Source organism: Penicillium pulvis, assembly GCF_028828015.1.
Source record: "Penicillium pulvis strain IBT 33274 chromosome Unknown contig_12_segment0_segment0, whole genome shotgun sequence".
Classification (NCBI taxonomy): domain Eukaryota; kingdom Fungi; phylum Ascomycota; class Eurotiomycetes; order Eurotiales; family Aspergillaceae; genus Penicillium; species Penicillium pulvis.
In genome coordinates this window covers 4,436,168-4,462,431 of record NW_026643072.1, presented here as the reverse complement: position 1 = coordinate 4,462,431, position 26,264 = coordinate 4,436,168, and the positions used below count along the sequence as shown (strand labels likewise).

The 26,264-nt window shown below is 48.8% G+C and overlaps 10 protein-coding genes across 10 annotated transcripts; 6 read left to right on the top strand and 4 right to left on the bottom strand.

Annotated features, from left to right (window-relative positions):
- Nucleotides 1-1,500: 1,500 nt before the first annotated feature.
- N7503_002893 (FAD-binding oxidoreductase) lies at nt 1,501-3,184 on the top strand (the record flags this gene model as incomplete). Its single annotated transcript, XM_057062440.1, has 5 exons — nt 1,501-1,984; nt 2,034-2,147; nt 2,202-2,571; nt 2,618-2,813; nt 2,861-3,184. The coding sequence occupies 5 exons, from the start codon at nt 1,501-1,503 to the stop codon at nt 3,182-3,184; spliced, it is 1,488 nt and encodes a 495-aa protein (XP_056926402.1).
- Nucleotides 3,185-4,166: 982 nt separating this feature from the next.
- On the top strand, nt 4,167-4,862 carry N7503_002892 (uncharacterized protein; the record flags this gene model as incomplete). The annotated part of the gene is made up of 3 exons (XM_057062439.1): nt 4,167-4,328; nt 4,393-4,721; nt 4,781-4,862. 3 exons carry the CDS (start codon nt 4,167-4,169, stop codon nt 4,860-4,862), a joined length of 573 nt encoding a protein of 190 aa, XP_056926401.1.
- Nucleotides 4,863-5,214: 352 nt separating this feature from the next.
- On the bottom strand, nt 5,215-5,622 carry N7503_002891 (MoaD/ThiS family protein; the record flags this gene model as incomplete). Its single annotated transcript, XM_057062438.1, has 1 exon — nt 5,215-5,622. One exon carries the CDS (start codon nt 5,620-5,622, stop codon nt 5,215-5,217), a length of 408 nt encoding a protein of 135 aa, XP_056926400.1.
- Nucleotides 5,623-5,711: 89 nt separating this feature from the next.
- N7503_002890 (uncharacterized protein) lies at nt 5,712-7,343 on the bottom strand (the record flags this gene model as incomplete). Its single annotated transcript, XM_057062437.1, has 1 exon — nt 5,712-7,343. The coding sequence occupies one exon, from the start codon at nt 7,341-7,343 to the stop codon at nt 5,712-5,714; it is 1,632 nt and encodes a 543-aa protein (XP_056926399.1).
- An 855-nt stretch (nt 7,344-8,198) lies between these two features.
- On the top strand, nt 8,199-8,877 carry N7503_002889 (cupin domain-containing protein; the record flags this gene model as incomplete). Its single annotated transcript, XM_057062436.1, has 2 exons — nt 8,199-8,595; nt 8,648-8,877. The coding sequence occupies 2 exons, from the start codon at nt 8,199-8,201 to the stop codon at nt 8,875-8,877; spliced, it is 627 nt and encodes a 208-aa protein (XP_056926398.1).
- Nucleotides 8,878-9,146: 269 nt separating this feature from the next.
- On the bottom strand, nt 9,147-10,496 carry N7503_002888 (uncharacterized protein; the record flags this gene model as incomplete). Its single annotated transcript, XM_057062435.1, has 1 exon — nt 9,147-10,496. The coding sequence occupies one exon, from the start codon at nt 10,494-10,496 to the stop codon at nt 9,147-9,149; it is 1,350 nt and encodes a 449-aa protein (XP_056926397.1).
- An 804-nt stretch (nt 10,497-11,300) lies between these two features.
- Nucleotides 11,301-12,488, top strand: N7503_002887 (Clavaminate synthase-like protein; the record flags this gene model as incomplete). Its single annotated transcript, XM_057062434.1, has 3 exons — nt 11,301-11,552; nt 11,608-12,390; nt 12,453-12,488. 3 exons carry the CDS (start codon nt 11,301-11,303, stop codon nt 12,486-12,488), a joined length of 1,071 nt encoding a protein of 356 aa, XP_056926396.1.
- A 924-nt stretch (nt 12,489-13,412) lies between these two features.
- On the top strand, nt 13,413-14,982 carry N7503_002886 (major facilitator superfamily domain-containing protein; the record flags this gene model as incomplete). Its single annotated transcript, XM_057062433.1, has 2 exons — nt 13,413-13,919; nt 13,975-14,982. 2 exons carry the CDS (start codon nt 13,413-13,415, stop codon nt 14,980-14,982), a joined length of 1,515 nt encoding a protein of 504 aa, XP_056926395.1.
- A 4,095-nt stretch (nt 14,983-19,077) lies between these two features.
- On the top strand, nt 19,078-24,048 carry N7503_002885 (non-ribosomal peptide synthetase; the record flags this gene model as incomplete). Its single annotated transcript, XM_057062432.1, has 3 exons — nt 19,078-19,100; nt 19,181-19,997; nt 20,041-24,048. 3 exons carry the CDS (start codon nt 19,078-19,080, stop codon nt 24,046-24,048), a joined length of 4,848 nt encoding a protein of 1,615 aa, XP_056926394.1.
- An 893-nt stretch (nt 24,049-24,941) lies between these two features.
- N7503_002884 (cystathionine gamma-synthase) lies at nt 24,942-26,173 on the bottom strand (the record flags this gene model as incomplete). Its single annotated transcript, XM_057062431.1, has 2 exons — nt 24,942-25,970; nt 26,021-26,173. 2 exons carry the CDS (start codon nt 26,171-26,173, stop codon nt 24,942-24,944), a joined length of 1,182 nt encoding a protein of 393 aa, XP_056926393.1.
- Nucleotides 26,174-26,264: the final 91 nt, after the last annotated feature.

Below are 26,264 nucleotides of genomic sequence, written 5' to 3'. Positions count from 1 at the left end.
ACTATTATACCCGAGAGTTTGTTGGAAAATTACATGCAATTCATCAGGAAGTACAATGTACAAATGATACAGAATCTCACCTCCTGGCTACTCTACTAGGACTACAAAAAGTACACGGCTTCGATAGTCCGCCGAGCGAGCTTTTAACATTAAAGATGCAATCTTTTTGAACGATTGCCCAATTCACTATAGTAGAACAATTGGTACATCGTTGACAAACCTGAGGATTAGGTCCGTCAGCCATTCATTCCATAGAAGTGAGACATCTGGATCGGTGTATTGGGTTCTCTCCGATTGAGCGCCATGCATAGCGTCTCAACCACAATTTACAGCCACAGACGTCTTTCTCGTGACATGCAATTCTTATGCAATTTTAGCAGAAAGATCTGTCATCTCCAATCGAAATCACATATGCGTTTTCGCATTCGTACAGCCCCGGCCCGCGGTATTTCGCTACGGCTTCATGTGATGGACAAACCCCCGTTTTTAACAGTTGCACATAGGGCGACTCTAATTCTAGTTCTGCTGATCGCATTGGCAGACCTTCTAAAAACAGGGTTGGCAGCGACTATCATTTCTCATTTGGTCTAAGCGAGCCCTGGCCCGAGCTGCTTACCTTTGCTATGCACAGGAACCGTTCAGGGGAATTCCCCCGCGCGTCCCACCCGGCAGACTAGACGGCCGTAGATCCCGAAGGGTCTCACGATCCCTCTCAACATTCATATTGATTGGGGCGACGGGAGGTTTGGTCAAATTGCAGTGAATCTGCGTATCTCTGGGATAACGCTTATGGCAGAATTGAACATTTAGGATGACATGAACTACACGTGTTGTGTGGGTTCCAGTCCCTATCTCCATCTCGGAGTCAACTGTTGATCCCACCGAGTCCTGATCTATCATGACACCGCCATAGACTAGACTGGAACTAGAAACCAACCGGAGCATTTGGATATATCGAGTTAGTGGCATTATCCCCCGAGCGAATAGCTCAGGCCCTTCCCAATGGATACACTTTCCCTTCGCGATCGCCAGGTCTAGTTCACAGTGTCAATTGGAATTGACCTTACCTGACAACAGGATGTTTCCCGAAAAAAAAACCCTGAGGCCGGCATTCTTCTTCATGTGCATCTTTTCAATCACTTGCATGCGTCTCTGCGATTTTTTTAGCCAATTTGTGATTAACCCCGGAGACAAGGCCTTGATGCTCCTTACTAAAACCAGTATCTGCACTCGGAGCTTTATTCCCACATATCCACTTCGCTTCGCGGGGGTCTCTTGGTACCATGGCATACACACTATTGGATCCACATGGGCTAGCGGCCCAGACAACGCCAGCTCAAAACTACTTATACCAATGAGTCCCCGCTCCTGTCTACCGGGCGTTGGTGAAAATATCAACAGCGTTCTCAGAAACGGTCCTTCTTATTCAATAATTATAATTTCCTCAAGTTGATATCAACATTTTGCCAAATTCACATTCACCCCATCTGGCTCGACACAATGGTTTCCTGGCGTGCCTTTGCACTAATCATCGCATCAGTTGCGTCCGTCGCAAAAGCCGACATCTGTTCGGTCCTCGCGCAGGGCGGAATCTCAATTGAATACCCGTTGACGCTAGACTACACGAGTGCCCTGTCAGATTACTGGTCCGCAGCATGCGGTGACCTCAAACCAACATGCATTGCGGCCCCCTCCAGTGCAGCGGAGATGTCGCAGATTATCACTAAGCTGCATGATTTCGAGACGTTGTTTGCCGTCAAATCTGGTGGACATATGCCGAACAATGGATTCGCTAGCATTGAGGGTGGATTATTGATCTCGACAAAGAACCTGGATCAGGTGGATTATGATGAAGATGAACAGACTGCTGTAATTGGGCCTGGTATTTCGTGGGAAGAGGCACAACAGGGACTGGAAGGCACAGGACGGGCCGTTGTCGGAGGCCGATTGGGTGGTGTTGGAATCGGAGGATATATGCTTGGAGGTATGTTTGGTGAGAATGGCATGTTTCAACAAGATTTTGACTTGACCAGGGGGAATGAGCTTCTTGAGTACCCAGTACGGATGGGCCGCCAACAATGTGGTAAACTACCAAGTTGTTCTGGCTAATGGCACAGTTGTCGATGCCAATGAGGATGAGAACACTGGTAAGTTCATTTCAAGGCTTGCTTCGGGTCATGATCCCGGCTGATCTGTGATAGATCTCTTTGCATCCCTCAAGGGAGGAGGTAACAACCTCGGTGTTGTCACTGCCTACACCATGGAGACCCACCCTATCGATCAGGTCTGGGGTGGCAACTTTGTTTACACCAAGGACAAGACACCTCAAGTCCTGACGGCACTGCGCAATTTCGTGGACAACTACCCCGATGACAAGGCCGCTATTATCTTGACCGCAGAGCATGGAGTTATCGGGGTCGTTGACTTCTGGATTATGTTCCTCTTCTATGATGGACCCGAGCCACCAGCTGGGGTATTCGACGAATTCGAGGCCATCGATCACTCGTCCACCACAAAGACATGGGACTCATACTATGACCTGCTGAAAAACAACGACCAGTTCATTCTTCAGTGAGTACATTGATCTTCGCTTAATGAACTACGCTAACCTAAGCAGCGGCCAACGCTACACCATTGCGACGGAGTCGACACCCGTGCCAAACTCTACTATTGGACTTGACGTGATGCAAGAGTATTTCGACCACTGGTACAATGTGACCGAGTCTGTCCTCGGCGTCACTGGCGTCATCGGATCAATTGCCTTCCAACCAGTTCCCATGGCATTCACCAAGAAAGCCAAGGAGCGCGGCGGAGTAAGCATCGCAGAATTGGACACGTGAATAGAGGCTAACGGAAACAGGATCTTCTCGATGTCCCCGACGATCAAAACTACATCTTCTTCGAGTTTGACTTTTCTTACTCGCTTGCGGTTGACGACGAAACAATTGACCAAGCCACTCAGAACGTGTACCAGGGAATGGGCAATCTCGTTCAGAAGAACATTGACGAGGGACTTCTGCCCGACGTGTACCGACCATTATTCATGAATGACGCTTATTACCGCCAGGACTACTGGGGCCGCATTAACCCAGATTCAAAGGCACTGGCGCTGAAGACTCGCCTTAATGTTGATCCCGACGGATTCTTCCAGACGCGGACCAGTGGTGGTTGGCGACTCCAGTAGTGACGACGCCACTGACGCTGGATACTCGTTTCGGAGATATAATTGTATTTAATGAATTTTTTTCTTCGATACTGAGCAGAATGATTGTCTATTTGGGCAAACTCCAATAAGCTATCGTTAACTCGACACTGCGATAAATAGACCCATCGATCGCGTGGAGCGAACAGATACTTAACTGGAGAATAACAAAATCATGCACATACTAAAATAGAAATGGGACACGGATGAAACGCAGGAACCCCTTAGCCCAGCCTGGCCCATTTAAGTAAGCGCCTGCGTCAGATCAGAATCGTCAGAAGAAATGAGTGGTCCAGAAGCGCCCGGGGTAGATAGCCTTCTTCTCCACGCGCCGAGGTGGAGCCGCGGGCGCCATGACAGCCGATCTACTCCAGATTGAACTTTTGACACACCTACAAAGCTCTAGAGCTATTCAGAGCTCGAGCTATGAATCTGTAGATTGCTCTATCAGGATAAGTCCCCTTTCTATTGTGATTGGATGTTGGGTTTCGCCGGAGGCTGGTCTTAGACATTCTCTGACGCTCTGCCGGGGCTCAACAGATTGACCAAGTCTAGATTGGACCTGCTGCTAATTCGGGGAATCTAGACCCTTTCTTTGAGGCTTTGTTAGTGATGCGGGCGGTTATGGTGGCGTCGATGCCGAAGAGTATAAAGGATGTCATTTCGCGAATTAAACTACGGTCTTCTTTTCACTATCATCAACTCTTTCAGCGATTTCTTTATCTTGTTTTGAATTCTTGCCTACCCCAACACTCTCATTACTATTCTTTCTACACCAATCAGCATATATTAATCGCGTCGCACCGACACTCTTTCGACCTCGGGATAGTATTAACGCTCGCACGCCTTGATCCGACGCCGAATCCAAGCCTATCTTTCGATTCGAATTTTGTTTCATCCCAAGCGAAAATACAGTCATTGAATTAATCAATTCGATCTATTTTTCTTTTTTTTGTTCGACAAAATGGCTTCTCGCTATGGAGCTCTCGGCGCAACTTTCCAGATCGCCCGCCTATTCCAATGCTGCTCTCTCATCGCTATCATTGGGATGATAGCAAAGTTCATTGCGGTTATAGTAGGACAAGGCGACACACCACCCAACATTCTAATTGGGGCAATCAGCGTGGTAAGCTACTGCTTCCCTTTACAATCTTTCAACTCTCTTAACAACTCCACTAACACTGAACTAGACCTGCATTGCCGTTATCTACTGCATAATCTCCCAACTACTCTTCCTAGACGACATCCTCCCATTCCTTCCATCGGCCGGCCTAGACTTCCTCATTCTAATCGGCATGATCGTCGTCGCTGTCATTATGGGAGAACCACTCTCATACCTAAGCTGTTCATCGCTATCCGATCTAGGCGATTCAGATGCAGCTGCGTATGCGTTTTCAGAGCATTTGGATGGTTATCTGGATAGTTTGACCGGGAAGATCGATTACGAGGCGTGGATTGGGGCTTCGAAGGCGATTTGTTTGGAGACCAAGGCTGTTTGGGGGTTGAGTATTGCTATGTGGTCAGTATTCTCTCTCTTCATCTAAGGAAGATTCTGTTCGACTACTGACATCTTTTTAGTATTTTGTTTTTCTTTTCGAGCATCTGTGGTGTTATTCTGTGGAGACAGAAGAAGGTTCTTGCGAACAGCGAGGAGAAGTAATAATACACGGAGTGATAGACCTAACTATAGTCAACTAGGACGGGCCGATATGGAAACATATCAAAGAGAATGGGCAAAGTATGGACAACGTTGTAATGGGGAGCTCTTGGGGACAGGCATTATGTATTTGATTCTCATGATCGCACGGCATTTTGGCGTTTGATCTCAATGTATTCATGAATTTCGGCGTTGGGCGTTTTGACCTGAAATACCAAAAAAAAAAATCGATGGGAAACGCCAGTTTCCCAACCAAATATGTCCCTGACCAAACCGGACTGGTCAAATCACGAAAACCAAGTAATTCCACTGAGGCTGGACGCAAGTAATCCCCGCCTAAGATTCAGATGATTGACTACCCCGAACTGACAGGCGGAATGATCGCAACCTCCGCTCCAGCTTGAATGATTGCCTGCGCATCTTCCTCAACGTCCACATATTCTCCATCAAGACTGACACCACAGCTGACGAGAATCTTTTCCCTGATACCAGGGTATCGCTCTTCTAGTAGAGGAGAGAGTTGTGCCAGTGGAAGTGGGGCGGGTAGACTCTCGGTGTTTTTTGTTGTGAATTGAGATGCCGTCGCAAAATAGTGGATTGTGAATGTTCCTTGTGATACGGGGTTTGACTGAGTTGCCATGGCTTTGGAGTGAAGGCTGTTGTGGGATGAAGATGAGGTTGGAGTTTGACGGCCAATCCCGGTGCGGGGTTGTTGGCGGGTCCCGTCATGTTTGGTAGCTTCCAAGCCTCTATTGAATTCCATATTGTCTTATTCTTTATTTTAGATGGAAGAACTGCATGTATTTGACTAACCACACATATATCCAAGGCATTTGTCGTAGAGCTTCCTTGTCAAAATTTAATGATCTCGCTATGTTCAATATCAATTGGGATGCACCCAAAGATCATCTCCCACGTGTCGCTAGACGAGTCACACTGATTCCATGAGACTTGTAGAAAGTACTGATCACTACGCCGTCCCCAGTGTGCAATATCCTCTTTCTTTATTTCAGGAGGGAAGCCGTCTTGCGGCCGAAAGATACCATGGGGTCTAATTCGCGCCTCTTGTGGAATTAGAGCTGCCGATGCCGATGCCGATGCCGATGTTCGAATATTGTTTTCTATGTCAGAAAGAGGAGGAGACGGACCCGCAATGTCTTTAAGAGGTGGAATATTGAAGGGCCTGGCCGGGCTCATATCTCCATAATGGATCGATTCGTTACTTGGTGTGATGTACCCGGTCTTGGGAGAAGATGCGTCCTTTTTCGACTTGGCGATTGCTTCCTCTAAAAAAATGATCCTTTCGCCCATAATGGTACCGTGGTCGCGCTTGTAAAGTCCCTGAATTCGATGCGACCGAGCAAGGAGATCCAGTGCCGCACGTCGGATGGTAGGCTCTCGACAGCGAAGGCTGGTGAACCAAAGGGGGAGGCCGATGCTGATTTCAAATGTGAATGGTGGGAGGATGCCATTCGATCGTGCAGAGCTATCCAACGCGATAGAAGATTGTTCGACAATCGTTTGAAAATTGAGTGTGAAAGCGTCCGTACTAACTCGCATTGGCGATACGCAGACTGCGAGAATAACGGATAACATTTCATAGTATGTCATGAGAAGAGCGCTGGCACTGAGTTGTGACACAGGTAGCCCAGCTTTCGAGGCACGTAGAGATTTCATCAGGTTCGTAAAGGCAATATGCCAACTCTCGAGGCGAGCGACGAGAATAGTTTGCCGCTCCACCAGTTCGTCTGATATGTACCAGGCGCCTGAGGTTTGTAGATACTTTTCGCAGTCTGACTCCAAGAGGGGAATCTCTGCGGCGAGCACAACGATAGCCTCCCGGGCGAACTTAAGGGACGAAAATTCATGCGTAGAAACCGATGCATATGCTTCGAGTTCCTTTAATAAAGGCATGGCAACATCCCAATTGGCGCTAGGAGAGAATACTCCTAACCGGGCAAAGATCGGAATAATCGTCTCCTTCAGCAAACTTAATCTGCTAAAGGCCTTTTGAGCGCGCAATGTGAGAATGAGCTGCACACCTTGAGCATATAGTCGCATGACTTCCTCTATAGTTCCAAAGAGGGATTCGATACATATGAACAAGATGCAGGTGATCAGCCCCACAAAGGCGTCAACGCTACCACGGGAAATTCCCTGCCGCACAGCAGACACAGAGCGCGCATACCAGTCCAATGCATCTTGTTGATTCTGATCAAGCTTGCGCGAAACAAAGCGCAATGGATCAAGATCAGTACAAGGGTCAGGACTTTCGATTAGAGCGCTAATACAGATCATAGCATCCCACACCGCAGGCTCACTCCGACAAACCTGAGGTACGATTGTGCGCCAAAAGTCCAGATCCAGCCCACCCCCAACAGACGCAGCAGCATATTGAAAATAATAAGCAAAAGCGCGACGCTCACGCCAAGCCGTATTCGGAGATAATGAAAGGGGCATATTCAGCACGCCAACGGTGCACATATCCGATGCTGATGCCGTGGAGAATCGTGCCCGGTCTTTGTGACTTTCATACTCGCATTTTCGCCTTGTGCTACTGCACCTCAGGCAACTTGGCTTTTCTTCTCCGCATTTGACCTTTCGGGCCTTGCATGTTTTGCAACCGAGTCGGGACTTCAGGGGCCTCGCTAGGCTGACGCTCAAATGGGAGGACGGACTTGAAGACATCGGGGTAACATATCCTGACAGAGGGCTCTAGAGGCAAGTATAGACTGTAGTTAAAAATTGAAGGATAGGTATAATATGAGCAATAGGGCGAGTAGCAGCGTGAAGGCTATGCGAGAGTTGGTATAATCTTTGATGACTTGGACCATAAGCTGCAGATCCTCTTATCGTTGTCGTTATCGCTTATCAATGACTTGATCGCGTTAATCCGAGTCTAGCCCGTGTCAACATAAAGTGATAAGAGATTGGATGACCTCGCCTACACAAGCTCTGATCCGAAGCTAAGCATCTGCATTGGTGGATCATCGTGCATGCGAAACAATAGGTTGCGGGGCGCTATTATTATAAGTTTGAATCATGACCGTGGAGAAAAGGCCTAGTACTCGTAGACGGTGGAGAGTGGAAACTAAGTATCCGTAGTGGGTTGCCCCACGGCCCCAGTATGCCCCTTATACGCCTGCTAGATAAACACGCCTATTACTTAGAGTTGAGGAATAAAGAGGGTATATTGGCTGAGGCGCCTTTGGGACAGGCTTGTCACTCGACAAGTAAAATGACTCGGATGTGGCAGAACGAGGCGGTCAGATTTCATCCAAGATGATGTTTGTCCTTTCGACTTGCGCTATCAGCCAGTAACATACAAGTTCTAGGAAAATGTTATCATTCTTAGCAAAGAAGGTACCACGAACTACAACCTATAGGCTCAACCCAATCCTATTTGATGATGGCCGTTCCTATATCGAATTCAAGTCCCCCAACGACCAGTACCTCGTCATGAATCGCTGGCCACCCGGTTCCAACGAGACGAACAAGAATATAGCCCTGCGCCCACCACTTCACTGGCATCGGAATCAGACTGAAACCTTCCATGTGATTAGCGGGTCTGCTAAATTTATCTACGAGGGACAAGAAATAATCAAAACAAGCGGTCAAACCATGCTGATCCCGATCAAAACCTTCCACACCTTCTGCAATGCAAGTGCCGAGAATGAGCTCGTGATTGAGTTTGTCCTGGAGCCAAAATGGAAAGAAAGGGACGAGGCATTTTTCCGTAGGTTTACAGACATGTTTTTTTTTACTAGATACTGTGCTTATTTGACTAGGAAATGTGCAATCTTATCGTGATGACTGTCGTAAGGCGGGTCTCTCTAGAAGCTTACCGCAAGTGTTATTGTTTAATTGGGCTGGAGGTGTTGTACTTGCTTTGCCTGGTCCACGTATCCTCGCTAGGTTTCTAGGTGTGTGCATGAACTTCCTTGGGGGTGTTGTGCTGGGGAAGTATATTCTAGGATATCAAACATCATATCCCGAATACTACAAGCCAAAGATTTAGTGGCTTATGGATTTCAAATCAACTATATTACTGAACTCACCCGTCTTTACTAAACCATCCAAGATTGGGATCAGGTAATTTTTCGACTTTCCGTATGAAAAGTCTGTCCATTACTCCAGGGCTTTCTCATGTACTTCCATAAATTCTCTCATAATCCATTCAGACAGATGCGAGGCACCCTTGATTTGACTGGAAAAGCACTTGAGTGTACGGAAGTATGTGAAGTAAAGAATTAATTGGTATATTACCAATACACTCTGATGAGTGGGCTAGAAGACCTTCGATAAAAGCTGGCTCAGTCCATACGACTCAAGCCCCTCTAAAGCCCGAACCTCATTCCGTTTTACATACAAATACCTCGAGGCAACCTTACTGCTGAGGATTTCCAAGAACTCATCAGAGACCCCTTCGAGGGAATCAAGTGAGTGAGTGATAGTTCGTGGAAGCTCCTCATAGGCAGTTTTGGAGCCAGAAGAGAACGACATATCCTCCCATGAAAGAGGCTCCTCATTCCGGCTTCCCAACAGTCCCGCGCCTAGAATAGCCGCGACGGCCAGATACATATTAGCGGTGGCATCGGCGCATCGAACCTCCCAGTACCCATCGCCAAGTTTGCGAACCGGGGTTTGGCGGTTTTGCGTCCCCCAGCTTACCTTTGTCCCTGCCTGGAAATCTCCACAGCGCCGGTAGGAGCTAATGGAAGGCATGGAGAAGGCGCAGATGGCAGGCAGACGCTGAAGCATGCCGGCAAGGAAAGATTCTTGATCGGTGGGAGGGTGAATAGAGACATGGATGTGGGAGCCATTTGCGGACCGATTTTCCACCGGCTTGGGAGACATGGTGGCTGTATAACCATGGCCAGCGAAAGTGCACCTGATTATGTCGTGGGCGGCAACAAGATCATCGACAGCTTCAAGTGGAGGCCGAGCAGCTAGAGTGATCTCGTACTGGCCGATGTTCCCTTCCACATGAAACTCCCGGACAGGGATCCCGGAATCAGAAAGGTTCTGCACGCACTCCTCCAGGTATCTGTAGGAAGGCGCACGCAGCCCGGCAGCGGAATAAGTCCCAGGGTGCGACGAAAATGGGATAAGGGTGCCATCCGGGGCAGACTGCAGAACGACGAACTCGATTTCAAAACCGATGAGAAAGTCCAGCTGGCGCTCTTTCTTGCCTCGAGAAACAACATTCTTCAGAGCAATTCGAGGACACAGGTTTGGGTTGGACATGACCCCAGGAGTTTCCTCGATGATGGAGCACATCACAGAGGCATAATTCGGGCCCTTCTTATCCATGCAATTGGAGAGAGCTCTGAGCGAGGACCAGTCTGGATACAGCAAATGGGCAGATGATGCCTCAAATGGCACTCGACTCTCATCGGGGAGACAGCTCAAGGTGATCTGGCCGCACCTGAGTGGCTTGTTGGCTGTCACTATTGACTGAAAGTAATCCATGGTGACCACCCGAGCACGCAAAATGCCTGAGTAGTCCACCCACTGAAATCGCACATAGTCAATTCCAGGATGACGTAGAAGAAATGCATCGACAGCAACTCTAGGCTTATCTGGACCGATTCCAGTGAGCCCGAGGGCAGAGGGGAGATCACCAGTTGAACCCATTAGGATTATATGATTGGTAATGTGAAGATAAATCAATGTGACTAGGATAGTGGCAGTATGGGTAGAGCCAGTGAAGAGATGTCCGCAGAAATGCAGAAAGACCATGGGCGTAGACTGGTGAAGGATCAACTATTTGAAGATCAAGGGTCTTGACAAAAAACTCAAAGTCCTTCACGTGTAGGGCTCCGCGTCGCTGACGCAGTGATCTGTTTAGGAAACCATCTAGCCAAGACAGAGTGCTGACGACGTACCGACTAACTCCTGACGCACGATCAATCCTTACATTGTGGAAGCAAGGGAGACGGGATGATGTTGATCACCTTGAATCTCTGGCCGATGCGGAAAAGTGCTCAATCCATGCCTCTATACACCCATGTCGTCATCATTATGGGTGGAAAAGACGATCTCTAGAAGGTGCAAAAGCCATTGGTAAACGTATCGATGCGGTGTAAACTGCATGCATTTGCATGAGATTTTACGTTTCAGCCCGACTCACGGGATAGGTCTGTGCAACGATCTTGCAGCCGATTTAACAATACACCACGCGGCTCGCTCATCCGACCCGAGCCTTATTACGCCATTTCTGTGATATGCAGGGTCGCAGGTTACGCGTATGCATACGAAGTTGCGCTCATCATACCAGATTAGGGACCTCGAGTATGCCCCCTAGCAGTAACCATCCTCGCGAGCACGAAGATGATGCCATTCTACTCCATACTATCCCGTTATAAAAGGGGCAAAAAAATCCAGGGCTTTCACTATATCGGCTGTCGACTGTTACCTTGAATTCGTAATTCACGAACAATGCCTGCTTTGACTAGTGTCCCGACAGTTGACTTGTCGAATCTCGACAACCCGGAAGGAAAAAGGTTGGCCCTGGAGAACATTCGTCGCGCTTGCACAGAATGGGGGGCTTTCTACCTCTCAGGCACACCAGTTCAGCCCGCCATCCTCGAGAAGGCTACCAACGAGACCAAGACATTCTTCAATCGTACGACTGAGGAGAAGATGGACATCGCACTCGAGAAGGTTCCAAGTTATCTTGGATATGTCCCGGTAAGCTCATTACAGCTTTGACAAACACCTCGATTGTCACTGATGAATCTGATAGCTGGCCAGCGAGCGCACTGGCGACAAAGTGGATTACCGTGAACGCATCATCTTGCGTGGTGATGACCCTGGGTATGAGGGAAAATTGGATCCTGTATACCGTACACTTCAAGGAAAGAATCAATGGCCATCTGGAATGCCTCACTTCCGTAGTGCGCATGAGGACCTTTTGACCGCATTCACAGATGTATCTCGGACCGTCCGGGCCCTGGTGGCTGAGGCATTTGGCATCGACCTCCCCACTCTGGAGAGTCTGTTCCGTGAAGAGTCTCGTCAAAATCGAAGTGTTGTGATACACTATCCCGAGGTTCCTAAAGGTGGGGATTGCGGTCAAAATATGACCGGATTGCATGAACATAAGGACATGACCTTTGGAGGTATCATCTATCAGGCCACTGATCATGAGTGCCTGCAAGCTCAAGCGCCGAATGGACAGTGGGTCACCTGCTCACCGAAGCCGAACACGCTATTCTACGTTGTCGGCGCGATTTGCGAGTCTCTTACTCGGGGCGTGCTTAAAGCTTGTTTCCATCGGGTTCTTACGCCAGCTCCTGAATCCGGCTCTCGCTATGCTATGGTGGCCGCTCTCCATATCGATTATGACATCTCTCTGACCAATCCCAAAGTCACGAAAGCACTGGAAAGAATCGGGAGAGATCTTCAGGCCGGGCATGAGCTAAACAACCACATGCTAGAAGATTTCCTCAATGAAGAGTTTGATGCTATTGGCATGAGAAGCCTGAAGCGGTACATGCGCAGTTTCCCGGAAGTCACTGCCAAATGGGTGAGTCTTTTTCTTTTTACTCTGTAAGCCTGTCACAATACTGACATCAATGTGACTGGGAGTTCCCTGAATACTCGAACCGTGTCGCAGCTGCATAGAGACAGGTCGAAACAAATGGACTTGGATCTCCCTTGACAGATTTGATTCTCTATGAGTATTGGAACACCGAGTGAGCCCTGTGATAGTGGTCTATAACTGGAATATGAAGATTGAGGTCAAGCTATCCGTTATTCTTTAGAATTCACATTGTTGAGGATCATCAAATTGCTCCCGAGGTCTGCAATCATTGATCCTGAAAGATAATATCGAGTCAAAGATCCTTGAGTAAATTACATCTCGACCGTATATAGACCGGTGGGTATTGACCCACCATTTTCTAGCTTCCTGTGCTTCCAAGGTTGTATACTCATCATGTAAAGAACGTACATTGCATATATGTTCCCGGCTTTCATTCAGGCGTAGGATTTTCGAGTGCCCAGGCGGATGTGTGTGAACCCAATACATATATAATTTGTCATGTGACTCATACCTTTACGACGCAGTTCTGAGTCTGTCTCTCCCAAGCTCCCTTTCCTCCTACATCCTCTTTCCTGTTCTACCAAACCATACCGACTGTCTCCCCTTTCTTGTTACGCAAAATCAGGCAGCTTCTCCCGAGGTCTTGGCCTCAGTAGCCTACGACTGTGGACAGGACACGCAAGATGAATTCCATGATCGGCATGGTCTGGAAATGGTAAGGGACTTTCGTCGTTAAGCCCATTCTTATGACGACCGCATTCCAGACCCACACTCGGGTGATCCACATGAGACAGATCCCCGACAGTAAGGACCGGCACGCTTACGACGATATGGTTGAGACAAGCAGAAGGAATGGTCCGAAGGGATAGATGGATTTAATTAACATCCCAGGATCTGCAACCTTGCACCACGACCCATTTATAGCCCCACGAACCGCGGAGGGTTTGGCCAATGTTGATATTCTAAACGCTATTCCAGAACATTACCCACGCCAGACAATCATTATGTCAAAAGATTTGGATAAAGAAAGACCCCAATTAGCTGTCAACACCAGTCTACATGCCAGCTCAACTAAGCTGCCAACCAAAAAGTCACTCGGAAGTCTAGAATCTTCGCAGACCATTATTGTCGACTTTGATGACACTTTCTTGCACCCGCATGCGTGGCCTAATTCCCGGCGATGGTCTATATTAATTCTTACTGTCATCATTACAACTCTAGCAAATATTTCGACGACCATCGTTGTTCCTTCTCTGGATGTCATCTCGGCAGAGCTGAACATGGACCCCATTTCTGAAGGGCCTTTGGTAATGTCTTCCTACGTAATGACTCTTGCCTTCGGTCCCCTATTGGTAGCCCCATTTAGTGAGCTCTGGGGTAGAGTTCCTCTCATGCAGGCTGGAAATATCGTTTATATGGGCTTCAACTTGGCTTGTGGATTTGCAACTAGTCGAGCCCAGCTCCTTGCTTTCCGCGTCCTTGCTGGCCTCGGGAGTGGCGCAACCCCAGTAGTGAGTACTCATCGGGGTTCTTCGATGACATACGCAGGTATTAATTCAATAACAGGTTGGAATTGGTATGATCAGTGACATGTTTCCCACTGAAAAGCGCGGGCAATCACTCGCTGTTTTGAATATGGCGTTCATTCTAGCGACCCCGATTGGTGCTATTGTTGGTGGTTTCACAACGTCTTCGGCTTCCTGGAGATGGGATTTCTATTCAACTTCCATCGCCTCAGTGGTGCTGATCGCGTCGAGCTTTTTCATTTACAAGGAGTCGTACCCCCCAGTCCTACTCTCCCGGAAAAAGAAGCAGCTGTTGAAGGCCAGCGGTGCAAGCGCAGGTGACTTAAAAACACCCTATGACGATGAGCATCCTACGATTGCGGCATTGTACTACAAGACCCTTATTCGGCCTTTGTATTTCCTTGTCACGCAGCCCATTATTCAGCTCCTTGGTCTCTATGTGTCCTTTACCTACGGAATGACCTACCTTATATTCGGCTCATTCCCAGCACTCTGGGAAGGGCGCTACCATGAGACCAAAACTGTTGCCTCGCTCCACTTCATCGCCCCTGGAATCGGCTATTTTTCCGGGATTATGATTGGCATGTTCTTTGCAGATCGGACATATCGGAAGCTTCAGCGAAACTCCGACGAGAAGAAGCCAGAGTTTCGGCTCCCTCTTCTGGTTATCAGCTCAACCTTCATACCCGGCTCCCTGATCTGGTATGGGTGGTCCGCAGAGGCTCGCGCTCACTGGGCAATTCCCACCATTGCGATATGCTTCTTAATGTGTGGCTGCACTATATTGTTCCAATGTGTCACTGCCTACTCCATTGATACGTTTCATATCTATGCCGCCAGTGCATCGGGCGCACTGTTCTTCGTGAGGGGTCTCTGCGCCTTCACGTTTCCTTTGTTCGGACCTACTATGTACAAAAACATAGGCTTTGGCTGGGGTAACACTCTGCTTGGACTGCTGGCCCTGACCATTGGCGTTCCAGTCCCGTTGATTCTGTGGAAATATGGCCCTCGACTCCGGCAAAGGAGTGTTTTTGCAATGTCTTCATAGCCTGTATTTTGATACGGGCTCGTCTCGCTGAGAATATCTGAATGAATAAGTTGGTATATGTGATAGCCTGGTACATGTTAGCTCTGCTGCCATCATGCGTGATGCATAACTGTAACCTTCCAGTGTTGGAAGGGGCTCGCGAACCGTTGATACATGTATGTATTGGCGATGCATGTATAATTCATCATTTCAGGCATCAGATGACCGGACGTCTTCCAAGGTCCAGGATAAACCACATGGATTACCATTGTTATGTTGATATGTAAAGTAAGATAGTCAGTCGACTCAAGGGCTAATTAAATGAAAATCTGTAAATCCTGAGTAGCGTCTAGCTGGAAACAGAAAACCGCCAGATTACCTGGGCAAAGTTCTTAGAGAAATGTGAGAGAGCGGAAGTAGGGATCAAGGACGCCTCCCATGTCATCATTCTTCAGCCTTACGACACAGACCGTCTTGACAAAAGATAGTGAGTTTGATCCACTACCAAGCAAACAAGAGCACTGATGGTACTGTATCTTACAGTTGTATTAAGCTTTTATATCACGATATAGATAGCTTTCAATTAAAAGTGATGCCTGAATGAGGTCAGTGGGTCACATAATTGACTCATCTTGTGCTGACATCAACAATTAGCTATACAATAAAAAGTCGATTTGAGGATGAGATCCGCATTTCTGGTCTCAGTTAAGCCTGGAAAACTTTACTCGTAGGGTAAAAAGACTCAAGTAGACGAGGTTTCGGGATCGTCCTGGATCTGAAAGGTGATGTAGCCCTGTTCAAATGGAGCCTAAGTTTCGGAGCGGAGGATACCTGTGTCCGACTCACATGTCTTTCAGTTGTCGCACTAGGCATCAGCTTTCTATCAGGCTTTATGACGTAAAATTGCTTTGCCTTTCTAATCTGCACAGTAAAGTGATTAAGGACGGAAAGCGATGGTAAAATTGACCCAGTTTCAGTAAACCTTGATATACAATCGGACCAGCAAAACGGAAGAGGTCGGGGTATCCCGTAATCTTTGAGACGAACGACCGCGGATAATGAAGCTAGAGTTTGACTCTCAGCAAAGCTTTGTACTCACATGAAAATATGTGACAAATCTGCTTGAAACGACACGGGAAAGCTTGATCCGTGCGCAGAATAGATATTCTCCCGAATGCAGAGGTATGAGAGTCCAAACAAAATGAGAGGATGGTTTGCGCTAGAGCCGAGCCCCAACGCTGACGGAGTATATTACTCGACCCTCAAATTTAAATCGCGCATGAGAGTGTGGATCTACGGCTGAGTTGTTTTAAGTCTAGTGAGCAAGTAATAAATAATCGATGGATCTGGAATGATGGCGAGCATTAAATCTGCGTTTACATGACAAGTAGGATCCACACTTAATTTATCCGCAACGCACAATCCAATTTGACGAGGCATGCTTCCGAATATCGTATTGATTCCAGGCCTATGGGTATGTAAATTGATGACCTAACAGTGGAAGAAGGGTGGAATGGAGGATGCATATGCCAAGGATGCTATCCGCATGTAATAACGCGTGATTGCCACAATATATATGGAGCATACCTACTATACTTAAGGTGTTAAGTGGACGAGTAGATTCAATCACAAATCTGGGAGACCACGTCCACGGGTTCACTACAGCGTATCGGCCGAATTAAATTTATCCAACAAATACATGTGGTGGGACTACAACAACAGCAAAAGGTCGATCGACATGCACGTCGATCGACATGCACTTGCGAAGCTGGTAGTAAGTAATACCCACCGATAGTATCCGTCATGGAGACTATTGATTCAAAAAGCCCACAGCCGAGTACTGGGTCGGTCTTATTATGCATTGACCCTAGTATGAACGAGCGGTGGCCAAAGGACAATGAGATCTAGATGTGCTTAGCTAGGCTCCCCACTAGTAATAGCTTATCCACGCAGGTTCCACTCGCAGGAAGCTATTGATATCGGGCTGACATTTACCCACCGGGGATTAAATTGGTTGATTCCAGCTGAGGATTGATAACCTTGGGACTACTCTGGAAGGATAAGAATAAGATCATGCCGTGCAGTGCAGTGCTATCCGCTACTGTACAGCAGGCAACCCCCACCTATAGTTTACTCTGGTCAACACGTTCCAGCCTGACAAACCCCTATTGAATGCAAGCATCCCCGCTAGCCGAGCCTAGCGAAAGGGAAAAAAAAAAAAAAAAAAAAAAAGAGAAAAATCCTTGAGACCCCGATATCCGTAGAATAGTTCCCACCGGGTCGGGAAACGTGGTGTCCCCTTTACTGATAAAGCCCGCAAGTATTTTTTCCCGGTATCGCCCCATCTCGGTTCCGAGAGGAAAGCGCGGAAAAGCATAAATGGCAGCGAGCAACTGATGTATAATGATTTTCCTGGTTGAGTGATCAGATAAGATGGATCGGCCTCATTTTATCCACTTCTGAGAACACGAGGATGAGACCACTTTGGTGCCGATGTAGATCTTCGTGGTACCTTGGAAAGAAGTTGGAGCCGAAGGTTGCGTAACCAGGCGGAGCCAAGATGGATCCGATGTGATAGTGGGACTGCGGTTCCGCCCAGAACCATCTCCAATTCTTCCAGCTGGGCAGCAAGAATAGTTAGGAATGGCCAGAGATTGTTCCTTGATTTTTTTTATCCTGTGGTAAGGGCCCCAGGTTCCAACCTCAACCGGGAAAAATCGTTGGAGAATCCTCAAGGAATTTTCATCGAACACTGAAATTTGGGAAATTGTGGACTGGTCCCTGAGTTCTGAACCCAATGGGCGAGACCCCCAGCCCTACACAAAGTTGAAAGATAACTGTCCAGACTCAATAATGTGGCAAGGTGGATCCAGCACAAGGGAATGGGTCCGGCGTTCATGAAAAGGATCGTCCCGAGCACTTACTCTGTATGATGCCGATACCGAGGGCTGAGACAATATGGTCTCCAAAACTTAATGATCGGGATTGACAGGACCCCACGGGTCCTCGCATTCTTCCGCTTGGTACCTGGTCCCTGGCCATTCCAAGAATCATGAGAGGTTGTTCCGAGGCCTCCGGATGTACAAAAATCCCGATATCGGATTATACGAGATTTACGAACATCCGAGGATACGAGGTATAGCGGAATAGCCGTATTCGCTCGTTGAACCTGTAGAAGAGTATTTCCTATCTGAAATAGACCAGCTCCCGAGCTTTGTCGGAAATCTCGGCCGCCCGTTGATTATACACGGGATTAGCATGTAGAGAATTATCCGAATCCACCGAAAAGGACTAACCGGCCGAATGCCAAGAGTCGCTAGTGCGACGCCAAGAACCCGCCCGTTGGAGTTGGAGTGATCTGCGGTGTGGGTCCGGTCTAACCTAGGTTATCGACCTATGCAGATCTTCTCTCTACGGAAGAACGCTTAATCTGGGCAATTGGGACTTGAAGAGATTGAGATCTATCATCAAGGCTCTGTAGTTTGTTGTTCCCAGGGCATTCGTGATTGATGGGTATTACAATGTATAGGTCGGACTGTGATAACGTGCAGCCAATCACGATAATATCGGACTTGATTGACAGCATGTCGAAAGGTTAATCTGGTTAGGCCCTTATCTTTTTTCATAAATGATCGTCTCTTGGAAATTCCTGTATCAGGTTAAAAGGGCGAAATCCACAATCTCAGCGTAGTATTCTCTTGAAACAAGGATCGCACTATGCTCGGTGGCGCTGGCTGGCTTCGCTCGACTAGTCTACCAAGGTTCTGAATGGTTGGATAATGGCTGTTGTGGAGTGATAGCCGACGAAACAGATATTCTCTTCAGCTGGGCCGTCCTGAGTTCAACTTTGTACAAGCCCCCCGAGGGGTCTTGACCCAGTGTACCGCCATTGCGCAATCGCAATGGGGCCTGTGATGTAACTTGTGATTCCTTAGTGTATCGGGTGGGTTCTGTCTATCGAGTGGGTATCTATTGTATCAGGGTCCGCTAGAAGCTTTGGGCGAAAGAGCCATATAAGATGCCAAGGGTAGGCCTCCTTTTCACGGAGATAGTGTGGTTTCATATAATCGAATTGAGTCTTGATCAATAGATCTTTTTTTATACTCACGATTCAAGATGGCGGCTTCGCCAGAATCATTGTATGTCCTGTTTTTTTTTTATTATTATTATTGACTTTATCCTATTGACGTCTTTTCTTTTCGTACTAACTTTTGCACAGCCTTATAGAACAACTTGTTCGTCTTCGGAATGAGGCTTCTCATCCAGACTCCGCTCAACACCTATCCTCCCTCTTATCCTCTCACAATGGTCCCTGGCCCCCAAAGCACCTTCTTCCTTGCTTTAAGGATATATACAAAGCCCTTCCTGAATCATTGAAGGCCAACAATGATGAATTCATCGCTGGCCTCCGTGCTCAGGTCAAAGCTGCCACCCCCGATGTGGCATCGCTGATTGGAACAGACAACCGTGCTGGCTTTATTGATGCCACTACAGGGAGGCATCTTACACATGGTGCCATCCAGCAGTTTGTGCACAACTTCCAGTTACCTATTGGACTTTCCCAGCATGGCAAGCCTCGTATCGCTGTCATCCTACCTAATGGCCCTCTGATGGCCATTGCAGTTCTCGCTTTCACAAACAGGTATACTATTGCACCTATGGCGTCGAACACAGTGCCAGAGCAGCTTCACATGGACATTGAACAGTGCCAAGCTGATGCTGTTGTCGCATTGGACTCTGATATTGGCAAGCTGGGCTTGGATAATGGTAGTCGGCCTGTGTTTGGTGTCGAGCCTCTAGAGGATCTAACTTTCCGTGTCATCTCTGAGCGACATGCTTCTGGTGCTTCAAATATTCCCGCCAATGTTGGCGATGATATTGCAATTATTCTTTTCACCAGTGGTACCAGTGGTAAGAAGAAGCTGGTCCCTATCACGATTTATAACCTCATCGCGGGTACGATGGCCACAATTGAATCGGTCGAACTGTCCGAAGCAGACACATGTCTCAACATGATGCCGCTTAACCATGTGTACGTTCCATCCTCACTGTCACATAAGTCAGTACTAACAGCAACAGTGGTGGTATCATTCGAAGTATCTTCTCCCCCTCCTCGCTGGTGGCGCAACGATCTGCTGCCCCGCCTTCGACCCCAGCATGTTCTGGGATGCTGTCGAAAGCCCTTACATGACACCAACTTGGTACTATGCCACGCCTACAATGCACCAGATGATCCTCGGTGAAGCCAAGCACCGTCCCGAGGCCGTCAAGCAAAGTGTCATTAAGTTTATCTGTAACGCCGGTGCTGGTCTCCCACCGACGCTTGCCGCCCAGCTTCATGATACTTTCCACAGCGTTATCCTGCCCAGTTATGGTATGACTGAGTGCATGCCCATTGCTGCACCGCCCAAAGACTATACTCTTGATCGTCATGGCACTTCCGGACGGATTGTTGGTCCTGAGGTTGCAATTATGAACGATGGAACTCCTGTGGCTAGTCCTGGTATGCTCGGACACATCTGTATTCGAGGATCACCCGCCTTCGAGGGATACTTGACCCCCGAAGGCAAGATTGATACCAGCGCATTTGATGCGGCTGGCTGGTTCGATACTGGTGACCTGGGATACCTCGACACTGACAACTACCTGTACATCACTGGTCGCAGCAAGGAAGTCATTAACCGTGGTGGTGAAATTATCTCTCCTGTCGAAGTGGAAGACGCCGTGCTGGCCGCGGCTAGAGATCCAAATTCTCCACTGTATGGCCGCGTGTCCGAGACACTGGCCTTCTCCGTCCCAGATGAGGTGCTCCAAGAAGTCGTCGGTGCGGTTATCACTTGCCCCCCCGGAGTTCCTCGCCCAGATCTTCGCATGCTGCATGAGGCGTTGCATCCCATCATCCACCAGCCTAAGTGGCCCGTTTTGATCACATACATGGATCGCGTCCCCAAGTCAAACAACAAGATCCAGCGTATCAAGCTTGCAGAGCGGTTAGGTCTGGAGGCACTCACCCCGACCACCCCTCTGGCCGACCGACACTTCGAGGCTATCTGCCCGCCCAACGGCACCTCACTCAGTACACCCATTAGCAAGAAGCGATGCATCGTTGACGAGGAAGCCATCCGGTCGGTTCTGTCTGAGAAGGCTAGTACCCCTGATTTGCACATCCACACACACCCTCGCGACGGGTTCGCGCAGGCTGTGTTATTCGGCAAGAGCCCGGATGATGAGCCTATCACACCCGAAGACCTTCGCAGCGACCTCGACGGCTATCTCATTCCCAGCCGTATCACCTCCCTCGAAGGCCCCATGCCTATCGATGCCTTCGGAAATCCTGACCAGGCTGCCATTGAAGAGGCGGTTCGCGCCCGTTACTCGGATGGCGATTTGACACCCATTCAACGCCGTATCCGTGAGATCTTCGCTACGGCTTTGTCTTGTGGAGCAGATGATGTTTCTGCGGCGACCGACTTCTTTGCCGCTGGCGGTGACAGTCTCAGTGCTGGTCGTTTGGTTTCGCAGCTTCGTCGTGAATTCAATGTTTTCCTTGCTGGTGACATTCTTTTCCACCATAGCACTGTTGGTGAGGTGGAGGACAAGATCGCTGAAGCGGTTGAGATCAAGGCTGCCAAAGGTGATGAGGAAGAGGTTGAGCTGCCCGGTTGCGAGAAGACATATAGCAGCACTAACCCGCTTCTCCTGGTGCTGCATCTGTTCCCGGTCATGCTGTTTGCTCCGATGAAGCGTGCCTTCCAGTGGTTGGTCTTCGCATATGTCATGGCCGAGTGCTCAACCCGTTTCCCTATCAGTGACGTTCTCATTGGTCGTGTTGTCCTGATTGTTCTGGCTGTGTTGTCCGCTCGTGTGGCTGGACACATCGTGTTCCCTATCTGTGGTCTTACCTTCAAATGGCTTGTGATCGGTCGCTACAAGGAGGGTATCTTCCCCATGTGGGGCCCATACCACACTCGCTGGTGGTTAACCCAGAAGGCATTACAGATCTGTGGCAAGGGTATGTTCGCTCGCTTCAACTGGTCCCGCGTGCTCTTCTACCGTCTGCTTGGTGCAAAGATTGGCAAGAATGTCACTCTTCACCCGATGGTCAAGTTTGGTGAATATGATCTGGTCGAGATTGGTGACAACGTCATAATGGACGTTTGCCAGTGCCGTCCCTTTGGCGTGGAACGCAATACCTCCATGCTCCTCAAACGCATTTCTATTGGTAAGGACTCATCCGTGGGTACCAAATCCATCCTTGCACCAGGTGCTGTTGTCCCCGAGAACACTTGCATTGGTCCCAACTCGTCCAGCTGGGAACTTCAGGACGCTGATGAATCCAACCGCGACTTGCTTTCCTCCCGCATCCCTCAGCCGCACTGGATTTGGTCCATTATTCTCATCGAGCCCATCAAGATGCTTGTCTGGGTTGCTTCTCGTCTGACCTGGATGGGTGGTCTTGTACCCATGGTGTACTCCTATCCTACAACCTCGCCTGACATGTTCCTGGGTACCCTGAAATGGTTCACCAGCAGCCAGCGAATTGGATACCACATTACCGCCAAGATCTGTCGTGCTATCGGTAGCCCGATTGTGCAATTCATCGCCGTCTTGATTATCAAGTGTCTTCTCGATCTCTTCTGTGGTAAACCCAAGCCTGGTCCTGCCTCGAAGCAGACTCAGCGCCAGAAGGTTCGGAGCGCTGTGCTATCCCAGATCCTGCCGGCCGGTGACATTCACGAACTGACCCGTCTTGTCGGTCGCCACTACGAGGCTGTCTCAATTGCCGTCCGTCTCCTAGGTGGTAAAGTTGGAAAGCGTGTCTACTGGCCCAGTGTTGGTCCCGCTGTTCCCGACTTCGACCTTGTCGAGGTTGGAAATGATGTTGTCTTCGGTTCCCGCTCGACAATTGTTACATCCGATGGATATGGTCGTGATCGTGTCACAATCGGAGATGGCACTATGGTCGGCGACCGTGTCGTCGCTCTGCCTGGTACCACTATCGGTCGCGAAGCCATGATCGGTTCTGGTGCTTTACTCCGCCGCAATGGCGACTTCCCCTCGAACACCATTTGGACCGGTAGCAAGGGAGGTAATGCGGTGCAATTTCCAACCAGCTCACCCCCAATGTCGAATGCTCCCACTGTAGTCGACAGCAGCAGTGGCAGCAGCACGAACGGCGACAGCGATGACGAAAAGCGCGGAGATTACGAGAAGTCGTTCAGCGAGAAGCAGACCGCTCTTGGTGAGAAGAAACAGCCCACTGAGATCGAGACGGATACCTGCAAACCTTTCGGTCGCGCATTCTACCGTCACGAGTCGAACTACTATGTTCTCCGTATCTGGCAAATAATAGTTTACTCCGTCATCGCCGTCGTCTTCACAACCGTCTTCTGGATCATCTCAATCCCACTTTCCCTCTTTGCTCTGCGTGGTGCTCTAACATACAGCACCTCCGAAGCCCTCCAGCCTGGCCCATGGCGCCCATTTGTCAACTACGGTATTCTTGCTGCAGTCCTGGCGGGTATCAGTACCGTGCAAGTCTTCATAGCCCTCGCTCTCGTCATCAGCATCAAATGGATGGTAATGGGCCGTCGCCAGGAAGGCAGCTTCCACTGGGACAAGAGCAGCTATAATCAGCGCTGGCAATTCCTCCTCTCTTGTGAGACAATCATCAAGGACTGTTACGGCAAATTGGGTCTTCTTCCATTGTTGAGTGGAACTGCCTGGGTTGTCTGGTATTATCGCCTCCTCGGCGCGAAAATTGGAAAGGATTGTGCTATCCACGCGAACGGCACACCGAACATCTTCTTCACTGAGCCTGACCTTCTTACTCTTGGTGACCGTGTCGCCGTTGACGATGCCAGTCTAGTTTGCCACTTGAATTCTCGTGGTGAATTTGAGTTGCATCCCTTGAACGTTGGAGACCGAAGTATCTTGCGCGCTGGTTCGCGCTTGATGTCTGGTGCTTCGATGGGCCAGGATGCTTGTCTTTTGGAACATACATTGGTACTGTCTGGTGACCATGTCGAAGATGGAAACACTATGCAGGGTTGGCCTGCTGGACCCTTCGAGGGCACACGTGTTTAAATTTAGATTTTGTTTTTGTTTGTGATTGGCCTTATTAAAAAGGCCCATGTTTGGATGTGATGTATAAAATTTTGGGCTTCCGCCTATTGGGTTTGTGGTGGTTCATTGCAGGGAATTGATCTCCTGGTTTTATAGAGATGGATTGCGTATAGATCGTCTGGACATTGATGTTCACAGCTTCCGGTTAATGTTTACTGCATATGATTTCATGAGCTTGTCACAAAATGACCGGGTAGATGAACAGTTTCCCTATAGAGATGTATAGCCGAATTAGTCAAGACCAGCAATCTCTCCCAGCCTGTCAAATCTTTGTTAAACGCTCAAGCATCTCGTGCCTAGTCCACTCACTCAAAGACATCGTAGTTCAGCCACAACAAAATCCATCCCCTAAGATTGCTTCTTCGCACACGATAATACTTCAGTGCCCTTATTCTCGGTCAATAGGAAGCACGCTCTCCATATTTTTGCCGCATGACAACAGTGAAATGATAAAGGATGGCAAGGGAATGGAGGGAAACAAGCAGCAGATGATACAAGATGACAAGAGGTTTGAATAGGATTGCAATGGTGGCTTGGACAAGAACGGCTGGGAGAAAAGAAGTTGAAGTTGACTGGGGCGGATCAGGCAGGAGAGGTTAAGAGAAAAAAGATGTGAAAGTTGAGACTGAATAAATTGAGGGATAGAAGAAATGCAGGTGGGGGTCTTGTAGCCTAGGCATAATAAATCGAATGTCGTAAACGAGTGAATGCTGGAACGGGGATTCAAGTGAACGAAGCTGAAATTGAGCGTCAACGCGTTCCTGTGAATCGATATGAAATTCAAGTGAAAAGTGAAAATCAAGCTGATTACTCTAGTTTCTCTCAACGAGTCGATACCTCTAAATATATTCGTATCAAGCTCTTAACTCCTTGAAAGCCTTGACCAAATCATTCCTCAAATCCTCCCAGTTCTCCAACCCAATACTGATTCTCAACAACTTCCGGTCAACGGTCGCATCCGACATAGTACGCCACTCAATAAGCGACTCCACACCACCAAGACTAGTCGCATGCTGGAAGAAATGCAATTTCGACGGAAGCGTCCTAGCGAGGTCTTCCTCCTTCATGCAAATGGAGAATACAGGACCAAATCCATTGGGCATCTGCTTCTTCAACCATTCACCCTCATCCTGCAAGCTGGCATGGAAGACTTCACCCAGTACGCTCTGAACGGCTGCCTCGTCACTCCCGGGGGCAGGATTAGGAGCATGTAAAGCAGTAGCAAGCCATTGGACAAGTTTAGTAGTATTCTCGCTTTGGCGCTGGACCCGAACTTCCAACGTGCGGAGGGAACGGACGCCAAGCCATGATTCCATGTTACCCATCACGCTGCCGAGGAAAACGCGGTCATGGAAGAGTTGTCTAGACCAATCTTCATTCTGGGTTGCGAGGACACCGCAGAGGATATCGCTGTGACCACCGAAGTATTTCGAGCCGGAGTGCATGACTAGGTCGGCGCCCCAGAGGAAAGGATCCTGCAAGCCTGGTGGAGCGAAGGTGCCGTCGACAATGATGTAGGCGCCGCGAGAGTGCGCTTTTTGGGCGTATGAGGCTATATCGTAGGCTGTGCCTTTAGGATTGAGAGGTGTTTCGAGGAGAATTACATCGCCAGCTTCTAGCTGGTCAGCGGGGCAGTCGAGGGGAAGCTTCTGGAGGCCTGTGAGGCGGGTGAAGAGGGCAATCACGCCATGACAGCCGTGATAGCCTTCGCCAACGGAGATGCGGCGGGGGTTGAGCAAGGTCAGGGCTGCATGGAGGGCGGAGAGACCGGAAGAGTAACTGATTGCGGTACCATTGAGCAGGGCGGAGAGAATAGTTTCGAAGCGAGTAGGGTTAGGCGCCGAGGCACGGGAGTAGATGTGGGAAGTGGGATCAAGCCCGCTCTACACAATGGTCATTATCGGGCTCAGATATCGTAGCAAAAGTAACATACATCGCTAAGATCAGCCACTGGAAATAACTTGGTGGGGTCATCGGAATAACGGAAAGTAGTAGCAAGATGCATTGGAGGGGCCACATCGGAGACAACATTTAGCGCATCATCCGCGTGCAAGGAGCGCGTGGATGTGCCAATGTTTTGAGCCATGGTTATGCTATGTTCTGGGGAATTGTATGCACAGGAAAAGCAAAACGCGAAGCTATGATACAATCAAGCGAAGAATGAGTCGGGAAGTCGG